Genomic DNA, 20,814 nt, shown 5'->3' with positions numbered 1-20,814 from the left:
AATTCCCTGTCTTAGGGAAATTAGCATCAGCTCCTGATAGAGCTGGTGTAACTGAGTCAGGTTTGTAGGCCTCCGTGCTCGCACACGCTTTTTCAGTTCTGCCCACACATTTTGTATAGGATTGAGGTCAGGGCTTTTTGATGGCCACTCCAGTACCTTGACTTTGTTGTCCTTAAGCCATTTTGCCACAACTTTGGAAGTATGCTTGGGGCATTGTTCATTTGGAAGACCCATTTGCAACCAAGCTTTAACTTCCTGACTGATGTCTTGAGATGTTGCTTCAATATATCCACATCATTTTCTCTCTTCGTGATTCCATCTATTTTGTGAAGTGCACCAGTCCCTCCTGCAGCAAAGCACCCCCACAACATGATGCTACCACCCCGTGCTTCACGGTTGGGATGGTGTTCTTCGGCTTGCAAGCCTCCCCCTTTTTCCTCCAAACATAACGATGGTCATTATGGCCAAGCAGTTCTATTTTTGTTTCATCAGACCAGAGGACATTTCTCCAAAAGGTATGATCTTTGTCCCAATGTGCAGTTGCAAACAGTCTGGCTTTTTTTATGGCAGTTTTGGAGCAGTGGCTCCTTCCTTGCTGAGCGGCCTTTCAGGTTATGTCGATATAGGGCTCGTTTAAATGTGACTGTACCTTTGTACCTGTTTCCTCCAGCAACTTCACAAGGTCCTTTGCTGTTGTTCTGGGATTGATTTGCATTTTTTGCACGTTCATCTCTAGGAGACAGAATGCGTCTCCTTCCTGAGCGGTATAACGGCTGCGTGGTCCTATTGTGTTTATACTTGCGTACTATTGTTTGTACAGATGAACGTGGTACCTTCAGGCATTTGGAAATTGCTCCCAAGGCTGAACCAGACTTGTGGAGGTCTACAAAAAAAAATTCTGATGTCAATTAGCCTATCAGAAGCTTTTTCTAGAATTTTCCAAGCTGTTTAAAGGCACAGTTAGCTTAGTGTATGTAAACTTCTGACCCACTGGAATTGTGAATCAGTGAATTATAAGTGAAATCATCTGTCTGTAAACAATTATTGGAGAAATTACTTATGTCATCCATAAAGTAGATGTCCTAACCGACTTGCCAAAACTATAGTTGTTAACAAGAAATTTGTGGAGTGGTTTAAAAACGAGTTTTAATGACTCCAACCTATGTGTATGTAAACTTCCGACTTCAACTGTATAATTAAGCAATAAGTCCCGAGGTTGGAGTGGTATATGGCCAATATACCACAGCTAAGGGCTGTTCTTGGGCACAACGCAAAGCAGAGCGGCTGGATATAGCCCTTTTCCAGGGTATATTAACCATGTACCACAAACCCCTGAGGTGCCTTAATGCTATTATAAATTGGTTACCAATGCAATTAGAGCAGTAAATTAAATATTTTGTCATACTCATGGTATACAGTCTGATATACCACGGCTGTCAGCCAATCAGCATTCAGGGCTTGAACCACACAGTTTATAATTGATAATACTCGCTGAGGATTTATAATTTGTCTGGTACAGACCTGTCGACGACAATTTCCTTTGGATTCATGTGAGCTCCTTAATATTAATCATGCATATGCATGTATCAATTTATACAGTGTGTCAATGCCTGTGTCTGATTTTGTGTGAAAAGAACTGAGAAGCTACAGGGGGTGTTATTTTCACCAGTCTGCCACTGGCTGAGACTCTCACTCAGTATGGCTTGAACAGAGGGAGGGGAGGAGGGCTGGAGAGGATTTGTATTGGATGGAATAAAAGAGGGGGTGGATCATAAAGGGTAGGAGGGGTGAGGAGAATAGACCATCTCATCTATCTTTCCCAAACTCTCTCGATATCTGTGTTTCCATCTAAAGGGTGGAGAAGTGTGAGGAATAGAGGGATAGAAAGAGGGGAGAGGGAGAACGGGAGAGAGAGGGAGGAAGTAGGAGAGGGAGAAATGGAGAGGGGGGAGATTGATAGCATCATGTCAGGACTCAGTAGCGTCCTGTTTCTTTACTCTACATTATACCGTTCTTTTGGACGCTGTCCAGCAAACAGGAGTAGCAGCGTGTGAGGGGACAGCTTTCCCTCCCCTGTGGGAAACAGAGTGCGGCTCCTGCCCAGGACACACACACAAACTAAACACACACTCACACATGTGCTGTGAAGAACACGGTCGACACAGGGATGCACCATGAAGGTGAGCTCTACTCACCCAGAGTGACATATAGTTTGAGGGGAAGTCAACACTTTACTGTATGTCAGCAGCTACTGTACTGTTACACTGGGCACGTTGCCAGCTGCCTTGTCATCTTTTAGTTCACATTCATGTGAGCTAAACATTTGATTAGATATGTGTCCGTTTACTTGGGACAGTGTGTGGCTGTGTTGTAGCTCTTAATGAGACTTTGAAATTCAGAACAGGTGAATGTGTTTTTGTCCTGTGAACAATCTTGTTCGCTACGATCTTGATGCTACAGTATATACGATCTGCTTAGCAGAGAGTCGTTTGATTGTTTCAAAAAGTTAAAAATGTATGTTTTGCTTGTCTTGAACTACTTCACATCCAGGTGGTTAATTGGCGGTCTGCCAGTGCACAATGTCTGTAGTAATTATATGAACCAGAGTGAGTGATGCTTTGTGTTGTTTGGGTGAATGTGCTGGTGTAGCAGATCTGTTGACCTCACTCCTCATCCTGAAGTGTCTCCACTTGCGCTGCCGAATAGCTAGCTTTTCGGTGGCGTGACTGGGAATGACACTTCGGGAGGGTGGTCACGTGTGTTTGCGAGGCAGATGTCCTGCGTTCCAGCCTCATAAGAGCCGGATCAGGAGGAAGCGACCCTCACTAAGCAAGCAGTGTGACGTCCTTTACAATTGGTTGTAGTTGAAGACAATGATGAAGACAATGAACATGGGTGAGGGATTTGGGCTCTTCGGTAGAGTGGGGGCTGGGATGTACAGTACATGGTTGAGGGGAAAGCAGAGAGTTGCTAGAGTTGCTGCTGGTTTGCTGTGGTGCTGGGTTATATGCTTGAGGATGAAGATTAAAGAAGGTTTTTGTTGTGAAGGCGTCTATAACTAAATGAATGACATAATGCCGTTATGACATGAAAGAGATGTAAAATGTTTATACAGTTAGTGAGTGAAAACTTTCATGAGGATTTGGAATTGCTGTTCATTTGCATATTTGGCAAATGTTTTTGTAATTTTGTGTGCTTCAAGTAATTTTTTCATCTGTCATATTGTTGTCACATTGCGGTTGACACCTCTGAGATGCTGAGGGTTGTGAGGCTGACAATGTTTGGCCAGGGATACAGGCAACCTCCTCTTTGGGGGTATCACAGCTCATTTAGCGGTTAGGGAAGGTGCAAATTGCAGCAACTGTCCTTCGTATCGGCCATCACTATTTCAGCCCTGCTGCACAAAACAAAGTCTGACAACTAAAGCAGGCAGCCAATGTGACACGGACTGTCCTGTTATTCTACCGGTGTGTGGGGAGATGAGAGGAAGGGGGGATTCTCTCTAAATTTCACTCACAGACAGGATCTCTATGCACAGAGCGTACCAACATTCACACTCACTCACATTCATGCACACGTGTACACACACACATGCACACACATTGCGCTTACAGAACTCATCCAGCAGAAAGCCTATAGGAGAGAGGAGACAAAAGCACTTGGAGTGGTACCCATGGAAACATAATCACTGTCTCCTCAGGTAGCTCCATCTAATGCAACAGAATCATCTAATGCAACAGAGTTGGTGGGATCATTTGAGGATAACATTGCTACTTATGGCTTACAGTCTCTAATGACGGTATGAGTAACATTGTATCTAAGATAATTCTATCTTAGTCCCACACATTGACAGACCGTGTTCGTTTATGGCATGTTTCAGTGTTTGTTTTGTATGTGTGTGAGTGTGTGTGAGTGTGTGTGTGTGTGTGTGTGTGTGTTTGAAGCGTACTGAAATTCTAATATCTTTCTCTCAGACCTCATGCTGTGAGACGGTTCCCTGGACAGAATTCTGTACCATTTGCTAAATCTTATTTAAAAAATAACACATACTGCCGACTGGTAAAATATGGAAGTGTAGCACATGGGGATGTGTGAAACTTACTCCTCAGCATCCTTACCCTTGCTCACTAAATGTGCAGTCCTTTACAGTGGTGCCGTGACCGGAATCTATAGTTGTGCTCAGCTCAAATCTTGGGTCACTGTTGAGTAAGTTTGAGGGGGGAATGTAGCACATGGGGATGTGTGAAACCAGATTATCCATTATATGGACCAGATACTCCATTGGCTGCTCTAACAATGAAAAGAAACATCTTCAAAAATGGAAGGCAGTCGGGAGGAGGCAGGTGGGACCTTTCTAGCCAATGAGAGGGCAGATATGAGTGTGATAACGGGCACAACTCGGATATAATGTTGTTTTTTTCAAAGTTGCAGAGATGCCACGTGCGTCTAACCTGGGTACCAGTCTCTTTAGCTAATCCACTCCCTGTACTCCATGTCATGTACCAAAGCAATGACAAGGAGTGGAATGTTAGCTTAGGAGACTGGTACTCAGACTAACATGCATCCACTCACATTGGACATGATTTGGAAAGGCACACACCTGTCTTTTTACAGTCCCACAGTTGACAGTGCATGTCAGTGCAAAAACCAAGCCATGATGTCGAATGAATTGTCCGTAGCGCACCGAGAGTAGCAGATCTGGGGAAGGGTACCAAAAAATTTCACCAACATTGAAGGTCCCCAAGAACACAATGGACTTCATCATTCTTAAATGGAAGAAGTTTGGAACCATCAAACCACTTCCTAGGACTGGCTGCCTGGCCAAACTGAGCAATCATGGGAGAAGGACCTTGGTCAGGGAGGTGACCAAGAACCCAATGGTCACTTTGACAGAGCTCCAGAGTTCCTCTGTGGAGATGGGAGAACCTTCCAGAAGGACAACCTTCTCTGCAGTACTCCACCAATCAGGCCTTTATGGTTGAGTGGCCAGACGGAAGCCACTCCTCAGTAAATGGCACATGACAGCCCGCTTGGAGTTTGCCAAAAGGCACCTAAAAGACTCTCAGACCATGAGAAACAAGATTCTCTGGTCTGATGAAGCCAAAATTGAACTCTTTGGCCTGAATGCCAAGTGTCACGTCTGGAGGAAACCTGGCACCATCCCTACACTGAAGCATGGTGGTGGCAGCATCATGCTGTGGGGATGTTTTTCAGCAGCAGGGACTGGAAGACTAGTGAATTGAGAGAAATATTAATAGAACAAAGTACAGAGAGATCGTTGTTGAAAACCTGCTCCAGAGCGCTCAGGATCTCAGACTGGGTTGAAGGTTTACCTTCCAACAGGACAACGAACATAAGCACACAGCCAAGACAATGCAGGAGTGGCTTCGGGACAAGTCTCTGAATGTCATTGACTGGCCAAAGTCAAGGGGTTGGAATACTTTACGAATGCAATGTATATACACTTGTATTCTATTTAAGGAACTTTAATTGCGGGAAATAGCCTTTCATAGTTTAGGCAAAATCACAACAGCAACATAAGAGCCGCTTTTTAAAAAATCGTACTTTATTGATAATGTCAGTTCCCTAAAATAACACAGGGGAATAGTCCCTACTGTAGCCCTTCTCTTCCCAATTGCATTAGGTCACACAGAGCTCTTGAGATCTTTTTCAGGATTGAATGAGCGGATGGATGAGCGGATGGGCTGACCACAGATCCGTCATGGTCAGGTCTCAGGAACTCTGAGGTCTCTGTGAGACTGTAATGACCCAGACAGTGCTGCAGGCTGCATCCTATAGAGGCTCTAGGAGGGAGGAACTGGGACAGCAACAGTGCTACCATTCCTGGCAGGTTCACTGATACTGCAGCATGGGGAGACACATCATTGATCATCCCCCTCCGAATTGGCCCTTAACTGGAGAAAACAAATGGTGCCCCACCAAAGATAATGAGATCTAAGGAGTGTGTGCTCCTTTAAAAAAAACATGATTAGATACAAAGGGAAAGGGAAATGGTTTTGAATTGTTTTTTAGATAGCTTGGTTGATGCTTGAAGTGATTATTTTATCAAATATTCTACTTTCTCTCTATTCTTCTACCAACCCACATGAAAAAATACTACAGTTTACTACAGAATACTACAGTACTTAATATAGTCAACTGTGGTATACAGTAGAATACTATCCTACACACTGTAGTATCCCTCAATCATGTAGTACTTACTATATAATGTTGTAGTACACTGTAGAATTCTACAGTAAATACTACAGTATTATCCACACAAAACACTTCACTTAATACTACAGTAATGTCAGCAAAACCCATTTTTCTAACTATAGTAAATACTACAGTATTGCATTTGTATATACCATGTCCATTCCCCACAATAAGTTAACTATATTTCTAATAAGGGTAACACAGAGAAAATCTGACCTCTCTGAAATTAAAATGAATGGCCCTCCCTTCAACAAAATATATTTTAACTAAACGCTCCCTGAACGCTTGACTTTTTTTTTACCCTCCCCTATATCCAAAATAAGAATTAAAACATAAAGTGGATAGCAGACAACAAGTCTACCATTTAGACTCACTTCTTCAACATACCAGAGCCTTAGATATGCAGTTTTAGAAACTGTTCTTCGTCCTGTAAGCATCACATGGCAACGCAGGAATAGCGCACAGGGCTGCTGGCCAGAAGGTTGTGGGTTCACAGACCACCGTGGACAAGTGTAGGGGTGGAAAGATATACTTTATAGTAAAAGCATTGCATGAACCATCATATTTACAGGACAGAGAAAAAAAACTTTTATAAACATTTCATGCAATTCTACGTCATTTTACATATTAGCAGAATCTTTTTGGTAACACTTTACATGACAGTGTCATGACACGCTATGACATGGTCATAACATGTCATAATATGTCATAACAGCTGGCACAACCTGTCATAACCTGTTATAATATGGTCATAACACTGTCATGACATATATTTAGACCTGTTATGACATATTGTTACGGTTTTCTTCCGTCGAAAGATATTCGATCCCAAAACCTACGAAAAAACCCATCTTTAATAAACGAAAAAACACGAAAATACAAAACAAGAAACGGAACGCGAAAACCTATACAGCCTATTTGGTGACAACTAATACAGAGACAGGAACAATCACCCACGAAACACACAGAATATGGCTGCCTAAATATGGTTCCCAATCAGAGACTACGAAAAACCCCAATACACAAACACACCACAAAATAAACCCATGTCACACCCTGGCCGGACCAAATAAATAAATAAAACACAAAATACTAAGACCAGGGCGTGACACATATATTGACTTGTTTTATGGCTGGTTATGACACCTTTCAAAAGAGTGTCAAAACCCACAAAACTTACCACGCAAAGGCAAAACATTCCATTACACCATAATCTACGTGTCAACAGTATTGTTATGTTACAGTTGAAGTCAGAAGTTTACATACACCTTAGCCAAATACATTTAAACTCAGTTTAAATTCCTGACATTTAGTAAAAATGCAGTGTCTTAGGTCAGTTAGGATCACCACTTTATTTTAAGAGTGTGAAATGTCAGAATAATAGTAGAGAGAATGATTTATTTCAGCTTTTATTTCTTTCATCACATTCCCAGTGGGTCAGAAGCTTACATACACTCAATTAGTATTTGGTAGCATTGCCTTTAAATTGTTTAACTTGGGTTAAGCGTTTCAAGTAGCCTTCCACAAGCTTAACAATAGGTTGAGTGAATTTTGGCCCATTCCTCCTGACAGAGCTGGTGTGACTGAGTCAGGTTTGTAGGCCTCATTGCTTGCACACGCTTTTTCAGATCTGTCCACAAATCTTCTATAGGATTGAGGTCAGGGCTTTGTGATGGCCACTCCAATACCTTGACTTTGTTGTCCTTAAGCTAATTTGCCACAACTTTGGAAGTATGCTTGGGGTCATTGTCCGTTTGGAAGACACATTTGCGACCAAGCTTTAACTTCCTGACTGACTGATGTCTTGAGATGTTGCTTCAATATATCCACATCATTTTCTTTCCTCATGATTGTTACGATCAATTAGGAGTGGTGGTGGGTGGAATCAGGCGCAGAGAGCAGGGTTCAGTCTTTTTTTCAAATTTAATCCCCAGTGCAACAAAACAGTCACGCCAACACACAGTATAATAGGTTGCCGGTCCAAACAACAGGACAAAATAGTCCGGAGAATAAATGTACAATTAACTCACACCATCAAACACAGAGTAACACAAACAAGCCCGCACAAATACCCAGCAGGCCTAGTGCCCTTAAATACCATACAAACAAACCCTAATACAAAACAGGTGTACCCAATTACCCAATAACCAAAAACAAACGGAAAGGAAATCGATGGCAGCTAATAGGCCGGCGACGACGACCGCCGAGCAACGTCCGAACAGGAAGAGGCACCGTCTTCGGCAAGGTTTGTGACAGTACCCCCCCCCCCCTGACGCGCGGCTCCCGCAGCGCGCCGACCCCGGCCTCGAGGACGATCGCAGGGCGATCCGGGTGGAGGCGATGGAAATCCCTCAAGAGGGAAGGATCTAAAATGTCCCTCCCCGGTACCCAGCACCTCTCCTCCGGACCGTACCCCTCCCAGTCCACGAGGTACTGCAGGCCCCTCACCCGGCGTCTCGAGTCCAGAATAGCTCGTACTGTGTACGCCGGGGACCCCTCGATGTCCAGACGGGGTGGAGGGACCTCCGGTACCTCACTGTCTTGTAGGGGACCAGCTACCACCGGCCTGAGGAGAGACACATGAAACGAGGGGTTAATACGATAATAAGAGGGAAGTTGCAATCTATAACACACCTCGTTTATCCTCCTCAGGACTTTAAATGGCCCCACACACTGCGGCCCCAGCTTCCGGCAGGGCAGGCGGAGGGGCAGGTTTCGGGTCGAGAGCCAGACCCTGTCCCCTGGTGCGAACACCGGGGCCTCGCTGCGGTGGCGGTCAGCATCTCTCTTCTGCCGTTCACTGGCCTGCCTGAGAGAATCCTGGACTGCCCGCCAGGTCTCTCTAGAGCGCTGTACCCACTCCTCCACCGCAGGAGCCTCGGTCTGACTCTGATGCCACGGAGCCAGGACCGGCTGGTAGCCCAGTACGCATTCGAATGGCGACATATTCGTGGACGAATGTCGAAGAGAGTTCTGGGCCAACTCTGCCCACGGGACGTACCTCGCCCATTCTCCTGGCCGGTCCTGGCAATACGACCTCAGAAACCTGCCCACTTCCTGGTTTACTCTCTCCACCTGCCCATTACTTTCAGGGTGATAACCAGAGGTAAGGCTGACCGAGATCCCCAGACGCTCCATAAACGCCTTCCAAACCCGAGACGTGAACTGGGGACCCCGATCGGAGACGATATCCTCTGGAACCCCATAGTGCCGGAAGACGTGGGTAAATAGAGCCTCTGCAGTCTGTAGGGCCGTAGGGAGACCAGGCAATGGGAGGAGACGGCAGGACTTAGAAAACCGATCCACAACGACCAGAACGGTAGTGTTCTCCTGAGATGGGGGAAGATCAGTAAGGAAATCTACCGAGAGATGGGACCATGGCCGTTGTGGAACCGGGAGGGGCTGTAACTTCCCTCGAGGAAGGTGCCTAGGAGCCTTACTCTGGGCACATACCGAACAGGAAGAGACATAGAGCCTCACATCCCTAGCTAAGGTGGGCCACCAGTATTTCCCCCTAAGACCCCGCACTGTCCTATCAATCCCCGGATGACCCGCAGACGGTAGTGTGTGGGCCCACCGAATCAACTTATCACGGACACCAAGCAGTACGTAACTTCTACCAGTCGGACACTGTGTAGGCGCAGGTTCAACCCTCAACGCTCGCTCGATGTCCGCGTCCACTTCCCATACCACTGGGGCCACCAGCCGAGAGGCTGGAAGGATGGGAGTGGGTTCGATGGCCCGGTCCTCGGTGTCATAGAGACGGGACAGCGCGTCGGCCTTAGTGTTGAGGGAACCTGGTCTGTAAGAGATCGTAAATCTAAAACGTGTAAAGAACATGGCCCACCTAGCCTGACGCGGATTCAGTCTCCTCGCTGCTCGAATATACTCCAGATTACGGTGGTCAGTCCAGATGAGAAAAGGGTGTTTAGCCCCCTCTAGCCAGTGTCTCCACACCTTCAGGGCTTTTACCATAGCTAGTAACTCCCGGTCCCCCACATCATAGTTCCGCTCCGCCGGACCCAGCTTCTTAGAAAAGAAAGTGCAGGGACGGAGCTTCGGTGGCGTACCCGAGCGCTGAGACAGCACGGCTCCAACCCCAGCCTCGGACGCATCCACCTCCACTATGAATGCTAACGAAGGGTCCGGATGCGCCAACACGGGAGCCCCAGTGAACAGTGCCTTCAACTGGTTGATCAGCCTCTGCTGACCACTGCAGACGCACCGGCCCCCCCTTTAGCAGTGAGGTAATGGGCGCCGCTATTTGGCCAAAACCCCGGATAAACCTCCGGTAGTAATTGGCAAACCCTAAAAATCGCTGCACCTCCTTTACCGTGGTCGGAGTCGGCCAATTACGCACGGCGTTAACGCGGTCACACTCCATCATCATCCCCGAGCTGGAAATGCGATAACCCAGGAAGGAAACGGCTGGTTTGGAGAACACACATTTCTCAGCCTTGACGTATAGGTCATGCTCCAGCAGTCGCCCAAGAACCCTGCGCACCAGGGAATCATGCGCGGCGCGTGTGGCAGAATAAATCAAGATGTCATCAATATACACCACCACACCCTGCCCGTGCAAGTCCCTGAGAATCTCATCTACAAAGGATTGGAAGACGGCTAGAGCATTCATCAACCCATACGGCATGACGAGGTACTCATAGTGGCCTGATGTGGTACTAAACGCTGTTTTCCACTCGTCTCCTCCCCGAATACGCACCAGATTATACGCGCTCCTGAGGTCCAGTTTTGTGAAGAAACGCGCTCCGTGGAATGATTCCACCGCCGTAGCGATGAGAGGTAGCGGATAACTAAAACCCACTGTGATCGAATTGAGACCTCGATAATCAATGCACGGACGCAGACCTCCCTCCTTTTTCATTACAAAAAAGAAACTCGAGGAGACGGGTGACATGGAGGGCCGAATGTACCCCTGTCTCAGAGCTTCCGTGACATATGTTTCCATAGCCACCGTCTCCTCCTGTGACAGCGGGTACACATGACTCCGGGGAAGTGCAGCGTTCTCCTGGAGGTTTATCACGCAATCCCACCGTCGATGAGGTGGTAATTTGGTCGCCCTCTCCTTACTAAAAGCGATAGCCAAATCGGCATATTCTGGGGGAATGCGCACGGTGGAAACCTGGTCTGGACTCTCCACCGTCGTGGCACCGATGGAAACTCCTATACACCTCTCTGAACACTCGTCTGACCACCCCTTAAGAGCCCCCTGTTTCCAGGAATTAAGGGGATTGTGAATAGCCAGCCAGGGAACCCCCAACACCACCGGAAACCCAGGTGAATCAATAAGGTAGAAACTGATCCTCTCCCTATGATTCCCCTGCGTTACCATGTCCAGCGGAATCGTGGCCTCCCTGACCAACCCTGACCCTAACGGTCGGCTATCTAAGGAGTGCACGGGGACAGGTGGGTCTATCTGTACTAACGGAATACCCAATTTACGGGCGAGTCCACGATCCATAAAACTCCCAGCTGCGCCTGAATCGACTAGCGCCTTATGCTGAAGAGAGGGGAAAAACACAGGAAAAAAAATTAACAAAAACATGTGACCAACAGGGAGCTCTGGGTGAGTTTGGTGCTTACTCACCTGGGGTGGCCGAGGAGTGTTCCGCCGACCCTCTCGACTCCCAGAGGGACTCCTCCAACACCGGTCCGAAGTGTGTCCTCTCCATCCACAATAGGAGCAGGAGGAGCCCCCCATGGCATGGTGTTCTTCGGCTTGCAAGCCTCCCCCTTTTTCCTCCAAACATAACGATGGTCATTATGGGCGAACAGTTCTATTTTTGTTTCATCAGACCAAATCTTTGTCCCCATGTGCAAACCATAGTCTGGCTTTTTTATGGTGGTTTTGGAGCAGTGGCTTCTTCCTTGCTGAGCGGCCTTTCATGTTATGTCGATATAGGACTCGTTTTTACTGTGGATATAGATACTTTTGTATCTGTTTCCTCCATCATCTTCACAAGGTCCTTTGCTGTTGTTCTGGGATTGATTTGCACTTTTCGCACCAAAGCACGTTCATCTCTAGGAGACAGAACGCGTCTCCTTCCTGAGCGGTATGATGGCTGCGTGGTCCCATGGTGTTTATACTTGTGTACTATTGTTTGTACAGATGAACGTGGTACCTTCAGGCATTTGGAAATTGCTCCCAAGGATGAACCAGACTTGTGGAGGGCTACAATTATTTTTCTGAGGTCTTGGCTGATTTCTTTTGATTTTCCCATGATGTTCAGCAAAGAGGAACTGATTTTGAAGGTAGGCCGTGAAATATATCCACAGGTACACCTCCAATTGACTCAAATTATGTCAATTAGCTCAGAAGCTTCTAAATCCAAGACATCATTTTCTGGAATTTTCCAAGCTGTTTAAAGGCACAGTCAACTTAGTGTATGTAAACATCTGACCCACTGGAATTGTGATACAGTGAATTATAAGTGAAATCATCTGTCTGTAAACAATTGTTGGAAAGTTTACTGATGTCATGCACAAAGTAGATGTCCTAACCGACTTCCCAAAAATATAGTTTGTTAACAAGAAATTTGTGGAGTGGTTGAAAAATGAGTTTTAATGACTCCAACCTAAGTGTATGTAAACTTCCGACTTCAACTGTATATATATTTTTTGTATTGACCATATTAAATTATCATTGTAATTGCACACACATTGATGTCAGACATGCACCTAACCCAATGCTCTTCTTTATGATGACTGATATCAGGGTATGTACGTGATTGGCCTATTGATCATAATCTGGCATTATGATGGTCATAATGCTTCTTGACAGTGTCATAAAGTGTATTTTCTTAGTCCAAATGACACAGAATGGTCATAATGCTTCATGACAGTGTCACAAAAGGTATTTTCTTCAAGTTATTTAAAATATGATGAAACAAATCTGACTTTAAATAGTTCATTACCACAACAAAAGATTTAAGAAAAAAACATTCAAATGAAAGGAAACTTCTTGTCAGGGAATAAACTAATTTGAATAAATGTTGGTTTTGACACTCTTATGTAGGTGTCATAACCAGCCGTAAAGTAACGCAATATATGTCACGGCAGGTGTAAATTTATGGGCCATGACAGTGTTATGACCATATTTTGACAGGTTATGACAAGTTATGTCAGTTGTTATGACATATTATGACCGTGTTACTGGGTGTCAAGAAAAGTGTAATAGTAATTTTTAGTAATACCACACAAATTTCTGAAATGACTAGCTAAGAATGGACAGAGAGATAAGCCTTTGTGTTCATCTTATCATATTTGTCCAATTCCAAATTAGTGTATCTTGTCTGCACCAAAACTCCCTATCTGCAAATAATTAAATCTGAGACTTCATTAGGAATCTGAGCATGGTAATTTCAAATGTTAGGCATTACCTTTTCACCTAACAATGCTGAAAATTGTCAGGGAATAAACTAATTTGAATAAATGTTGGTTTTGACACTCTTATGTAGGTGTCATAACCAGCCGTAAAGTAACGCAATATATGTCACGGCAGGTGTAAATTTATGGGCCATGACAGTGTTATGACCATATTTTGACAGGTTATGACAAGTTATGTCAGTTGTTATGACATATTATGACCGTGTTATAATTTTCTATGACACTGGGTGTCAAGAAAAGTGTAATAGTAATTTTTAGTAATACCACACAAATTTCTGAAATGACTAGCTAAGAATGGACAGAGAGATAAGCCTTTGTGTTCATCTTATCATATTTGTCCAATTCCAAATTAGTGTATCTTGTCTGCACCAAAACTCCCTATCTGCAAATAATTAAATCTGAGACTTCATTAGGAATCTGAGCATGGTAATTTCAAATGTTAGGCATTACCTTTTCACCTAACAATGCTGAAAATTGTACTGTTGGCTACTTTTCTTCCATGCCTTAACCCAACAAGAGAAGGTCACAAATGTTTTCCTAAAAGCTGTCTGGGTTTAAACATATTTTATTGTACAGAAAGCAAATAACTTAATCAATTGATATTGACAGAATTAGATCACTTCCCAAACAAAGTCCATTTTTTCTCTCCTCGGCTATAGAAGGTTGTAGCTCAGCCTCTGAATATCAAAGAAACAAAACAATGATATTCCCATATGCATCGGAGTCATGTCTTTCCAGCTATTTTACTGCTTGATTCTAGCATAAGGCATCGCGGACCAAAGTGCTGTTATAGATTACTTTATATAATCTCATACTTTTTATTTTCTTCAAAATCTTTTTTTGACATTTTCTTTAATTTGCAAAAATTTATTTTACCTTTATTTAACTAGGCAAGTCAGTTCAGAACAAATTCTTATTTTTAATGATGGCCTAGGAACAGAGGGTTAACTGCCTTGTTCAGGGGCAGAAAGACAGATTTTTACCTTGTCAGCTTGGGGATTCGATCTTGCAACCTTTCGGTTACTTTCAGTTAATAAAAGGTAGACCTATGGCAAACCCTCTCATACAGTCACGAACAAAAACAATAAAACGAAACGTGAAGCTCAAAGTAGTGCTCGCAGGCAACTATACCTAGATAAGATCCCACAAAGCACAATGGGGAAATAGCTGCCTAAATATGATCCCCAATCAGAGACAACGATAAACAGCTGCCTCTGATTGGGAACCATACCAGGCCAACATAGATCGTTAATCACCTAGATAAACCGCCCTAGTCACTGTCACGCCCCAACCAACATAGAGAATCTATGGTCAGGGCGTGACAGTACCCCCTCCCCCCCACAGGTACGGCTCCAACCGCAAAACCTGACTCAATAGGGGAGGGTCTGAAGTACCCACTCCGCTCGCAGATACCTCATCCTCCATGGCGGCTCTGGTGCAGGGATCATCGCCGGAAGCTCTGGATCGTAGATCCTCGCCGGAGGAACACATACCCCCCCAATTCGAGTCTTGTTAGGCTATGTACAGTGCCTTGCGAAAGTATTCGGCCCCCTTGAACTTTGCGACCTTTTGCCACATTTCAGGCTTCAAACATAAAGATATAAAACTGTATTTTTTTGTGAAGAATCAACAACAAGTGGGACACAATCATGAAGTGGAACGACATTTATTGGATATTTCAAACTTTTTTAACAAATCAAAAACTGAAAAATTGGGCGTGCAAAATTATTCAGCCCCTTTACTTTCAGTGCAGCAAACTCTCTCCAGAAGTTCAGTGAGGATCTCTGAATGATCCAATGTTGACCTAAATGACTAATGATGATAAATACAATCCACCTGTGTGTAATCAAGTCTCCGTATAAATGCACCTGCACTGTGATAGTCTCAGAGGTCCGTTAAAAGCGCAGAGAGCATCATGAAGAACAAGGAACACACCAGGCAGGTTCGAGATACTGTTGTGAAGAAGTTTAAAGCCGGTTTTGGATACAAAAATATTTCCCAAGCTTTAAACATCCCAAGGAGCACTGTGCAAGCGATAATATTGAAATGGAAGGAGTATCAGACCACTGCAAATCTACCAAGACCTGGCCGTCCCTCTAAACTTTCAGCTCATACAAGGAGAAGACTGATCGGAGATGCAGCCAAGAGGCCCAGGATCACTCTGGATGAACTGCAGAGATCTACAGCTGAGGTGGGAGACTCTGTCCATAGGACAACAATCAGTCGTATATTGCACAAATCTGGCCTTTATGGAAGAGTGGCAAGAAGAAAGCCATTTCTTAAAGATATCCATAAAAAGTGTCGTTTAAAGTTTGCCACAAGCCACCTGGGAGACACACCAAACATGTGGAAGAAGGTGCTCTGGTCAGATGAAACCAAAATTGAACTTTTTGGCAACAATGCAAAACGTTATGTTTGGCGTAAAAGCAACACAGCTCATCAACCTGAACACACCATCCCCACTGTCAAACATGGTGGTGGCAGCATCATGGTTTGGGCCTGCTTTTCTTCAGCAGGGACAGGGAAGATGGTTAAAATTGATGGGAAGATGGATGGAGCCAAATACAGGACCATTCTGGAAGAAAACCTGATGGAGTCTGCAAAAGACCTGAGACTGGGACGGAGATTTGTCTTCCAACAAGACAATGATCCAAAACATAAAGCAAAATCTACAATGGAATGGTTCAAAAATAAACATATCCAGGTGTTAGAATGGCCAAGTCAAAGTCCAGACCTGAATCCAATCGAGAATCTGTGGAAAGAACTGAAAACTGCTGTTCACAAATGCTCTCCATCCAACCTCACTGAGCTCGAGCTGTTTTGCAAGGAGGAATGGGAAAACATTTCAGTCTCTCGATGTGCAAAACTGATAGAGACATACCCCAAGCGACTTACAGCTGTAATCGCAGCAAAAGGTGGCGCTACAAAGTATTAACTTAAGGGGGCTGAATAATTTTGCACGCCCAATTTTTCAGTTTTTGATTTGTTAAAAAAGTTAGAAATATCCAATAAATGTCGTTCCACTTCATGATTGTGTCCCACTTGTTGTTGATTCTTCACAAAAAAATACAGTTTTATATCTTTATGTTTGAAGCCTGAAATGTGGCAAAAGGTTGCAAAGTTCAAGGGGGCCGAATACTTTCGCAAGGCACTGTAAAGAGTGCATGGTGGATTGAGGAATTGCCCAAAAAATCTATGTATATAGCAGACTATAGCCTAATATTGTCTGTCTTTTTTCTTAATTAGGAAGAAATAGGCTCCAACACAAAGCCCTCTTGTTTATTAGTAATTATGTCTAATTAAAATTAAGTTGTTGAAATTAATTATGCCTACTCGAATTTGCCTACTTTCAGCATCATGAGGTGTCCAGTTCCGATTCATTGTGCTGTGGCTGCTGCTTCAAGGTTCAGCACCACAATGTAAGTTACTTGAATCTGGCTTATTGTGAGGTCAATAACTCTGATAAATACAGTACACCATGGGCAATAAATATATTGTTTTTAAAAATCAATTATAGTAAGCAAGCTATTAAAGTTGACCTCCGGTCCTCACCTTCGCGCTCTCCTTCTCAAACTGAACAGAACATAGGATATAGGCTAGGTCTTTCCACAGGATGGTGCATTTGTTGGACTAGGCCTACAAGATGGTGCATTTGTTGGACTAGGCCTACAAGATGATGGTGCATTTGTTGGACTAGGTCTACTCAAAAAATATCTTCGAAGAAGCCTTTGACTCTCCTCCTGAACTGCCACCGTAGACCTACACAGCACAGTCATTGGTTAGGCAGCCGGGACTCAGGGCTGGAATATACATTGCAGTGTGTAATGCAGGCTAGTTTAATTTACACAATCCAAGCAGCTATCTTAGAAATATAACTTTGGTCTGTGCTTCTCCAAACATGTACTTTGTAGCCTATAGGCTATGGATCATTTGATTGAGACCACACTAAATAGCCTATAAGCACACTTGATATTGCGTGCACAGCGGATAATCAGAGCGACGGGCATCGATATATGTGACTGACCGCCTTGATTCGGTCTTATGTAGAAACATTTGAAATGGTGTTTTTTACATTGGATAAAAGTGGAGACTCAGAGCTAGAAAATGGTATATCATACACTACGGTTGAGGAACAATGGGAAAGTAATTCTGCTTTAAAAGTTGATAAACTAGGTAACCTCACTTTTGAGAAAATGGTCTTTGAATGTTTTGGTACACCTACTGGAGAGTGCTTCTTTGTCTACACCCATTCAGCATCATTCACACCTTCTTAAGCCTTAGCCCCACCCATCTCTTTCAGGATTCGCATGTGAGGCCATGTGGTAAACACACCCTATATATAGACTACTCCATGGTTATTTTAAAAATTACAAAGTTCTCATAGATAAGGAAAATAATGAAACACAATTCTAGCCCGGTTATGGATTGTAACAATACAATAAAAAATATAGCTTTTCTATATATCTTCACATATAACTAATTGAACACACAAGCACTAATTCAACATAGTGAAGTTAAAAGGCTCAGTATGTGTGGATGGTGTGGTGTGTTTGTTTATGTTTGGGAAAGTGTGGCGTTGAGTGAGAAAGGAAATGGTTGCATATCCCAGAACCAATGTATTGCTTTTATAATGAATTATACGTCTTATTTATTTATTTATTTATTTTCCTATCATGGTGGAACAGTTTTAAAATAAATTATATGTTTCATTTATTTATTGTCCTATCATGGGGAACTACATTATATATCATTATTTATTTATGATCCTATTTTAATGGTACGGTCCACGGCCCTATACCCTAGACACCCACCTGAATGACCCAGATACTAAGGAGAAGTCCCTAACTATTTTATGTGCCTGCTGTAAGCGGTCTGTATGCAGCCAAAATGAGGTCAGAGACCAAGAGCAGCGCTGCCCCCTCAAGATTCTGAGCTTGCTTGGCAGAGTTGGTCCTGCAAAGCCAAAGCCCCCTAAAGGGAGAGCATACTACACAAGGAAATTCTCAAAGCTGCTAATAAGAACCTTGACGACCTTGTACCTAGCCGGTGGGGATTCCGGTGGGGTGCCCCCACCCAGACAGTGGAAGTGCTGGCAACACTAGCTGCAGTAACCCATGGGGAGGGGTCACGTTTGGACATTCAGAGAGGGGGTATATTATTGTGAACCTGGTGACACAAAATCAAAGTCTGACTGCATTGAGATGCTTGGTAATATTGTGGGTGTTTCAGGGAAAAGGTGTACATTTCACCTCCATCATTTGGATGTGACAATTTTTAATAAAATCTCAAATTTTCTGCCCATTTTTTGCGAGGTCTTGCAGGCCTTCTCATGCAGCTGCAACTGTAAGTGCAATTGTAAATCAAGACCTTTTTGAGTTGGGCTCTGGGATGGTGCAATTGTTACTCCTCCACAACTGTTGCGGAGGAGTAAAAGATGTTAGGGACAATAGAGGATGATCCACAGCTATATATAATACAAATCGAGGTGAGGGTGATGGAAATGCATTTGGCAGTTGATCTACTTCAATTCGGTAAATGGCACTGTGTGCTCTTTTCAAAGGAAGGATCCCAGTCGGTTCAGGGCTATGAGATACAGGGGGTCGAGGGTGGTCTGCCGGGCATTGGGATGACAACCCAACTCGGGATGAGGAGGGCTTTTAGCAGGTGGAATAGTAGGGACCAATTGGAGGTTTACTTAGTAGCAATGCAAATATCATGGTACAGCTATATAGACACTCAATCATCATGTTACTTTTTAAATGGTACGTTTACAAACATATATTTTTATAAAAATAATTGAAAGTTGTGTCTCATTATGGTAAGTGGTGAAATAAGTATAGTCAGTTACAATTGTAATGGCCTAGCAGAAAATAAGAAAAGACGATCAGTATTTACCTGGCTAAAAGAGAAGGAATATAATATCTATTGGGGGGGGGGATACATTTCTCCCATGGGCAAAGAAATTCAAAGGGGTGATGGTTTTAATTAACAATAAATTTGATCCAAATGTGCAAATTGTTCAAACAGATCCTCAAGGTAGATGCATTATTTTAAATATGTTATTGGACAATAAACAGATATGGCTTATTAACCTATACGGTCTGAATAATGATGATCCAAGCTTTTTTGAAAATATATATAAGAATTTATCAACTCTACAAGCAACACTAGACTATTATTATGGTGGGAGATTTTAATATGGTCTTAAATACCTCTATGGACCGGAAAGGAAATCACACGACAAACTATCACCCTCAGGGACCTAAGGAAATCATGAATGTCATTGAAATAATGGAATTAGTGGATATATGGAGACTTAAATACCCTGACCTAGTGAGATATACATTCGCGGAGGCGTAATCAAGCTAGTCGTCTTGACTACTTTCTTATGCCATTCTCTCTGGCCCCAAAAGTTTAAAAAGTGTTGATAGGGGACAGAATGTGGTCACATAATTGGCATATATATTACTCTTACAGAATTTCCACGTGGGCGAGGATATTTTAAGTTTAATCAAAGCCTACTAGATGTTAAATTGTTTAGAACTAGGACAGAATAATTTATAACTGACTTTTTCAGACATAACATAGGTACAGCAGATCTCCGTATTGTATGGAACACTTTTAAGTGTGGCTTTAGAGGCCATGCAATTCAGTACTCATCTATAAAACAAAAGCAATTTAGATCAAAAGAGTCCATATTAACAAAGGATATTGAAGGACTAGCAGTACAGTTAGATAGCAATAAAAACGGTACCATAGAGGCACAGAATAAGTTAGAGGAAAAACAAAAAGAAATGGATGAACTTATTCAAGAAAGATCCAGTGTAAGATCCAGTGTAATATATTATTTAAAAAATAAAGCGAACTGGATAGAATATGGGGGAAAATGCACAAAATTATTTTTCAATCTTTAATATAGAAATGCTAGCAATTTTTTTTTTTTACTTGTTACAAATGATGGAGTCACGCATGATTCACCAAATGGTATTTTGAAAGAGGAAGTAAAGTACTTTAAGAATGTGTTTTCATTTCAGGCTCCTCCATCTCCACTAACTGAAACTAATTGTATGGATTTCTTTCCTAATAATAATGTAAAATTAATATCTGTACAGAAAGACTCATGTGAAGGCCAAATTACAGAGGGGGAACTGCTTGATGTAATTGGGGCCTTTAAGGATGGGAAAACTCCAGGGC

The 20,814-nt window shown here is 43.3% G+C and overlaps 1 protein-coding gene across 1 annotated transcript in view; it reads left to right on the top strand.

Annotated features, from left to right (window-relative positions):
• Positions 1-1,809: 1,809 nt before the first annotated feature.
• The window catches only part of LOC109898878 (inactive phospholipase D5), a 66,489-nt gene continuing 47,484 nt past the window's right edge, over positions 1,810-20,814 (top strand). The window contains exon 1 of the mRNA XM_031835622.1: positions 1,810-2,180. Coding sequence (XP_031691482.1) covers positions 2,175-2,180 — 6 coding nt within the window. The 5' untranslated portion in view covers positions 1,810-2,174. The remainder of the gene's footprint in view (positions 2,181-20,814) is intronic.

This window comes from Oncorhynchus kisutch, linkage group LG11 (genome assembly GCF_002021735.2).
Source record: "Oncorhynchus kisutch isolate 150728-3 linkage group LG11, Okis_V2, whole genome shotgun sequence".
In the NCBI taxonomy this organism is placed as follows: domain Eukaryota; kingdom Metazoa; phylum Chordata; class Actinopteri; order Salmoniformes; family Salmonidae; genus Oncorhynchus; species Oncorhynchus kisutch.
The sequence above is the reverse complement of the archived record's forward strand: the minus strand, read 5'-3'. Positions and strand labels throughout refer to the sequence as shown.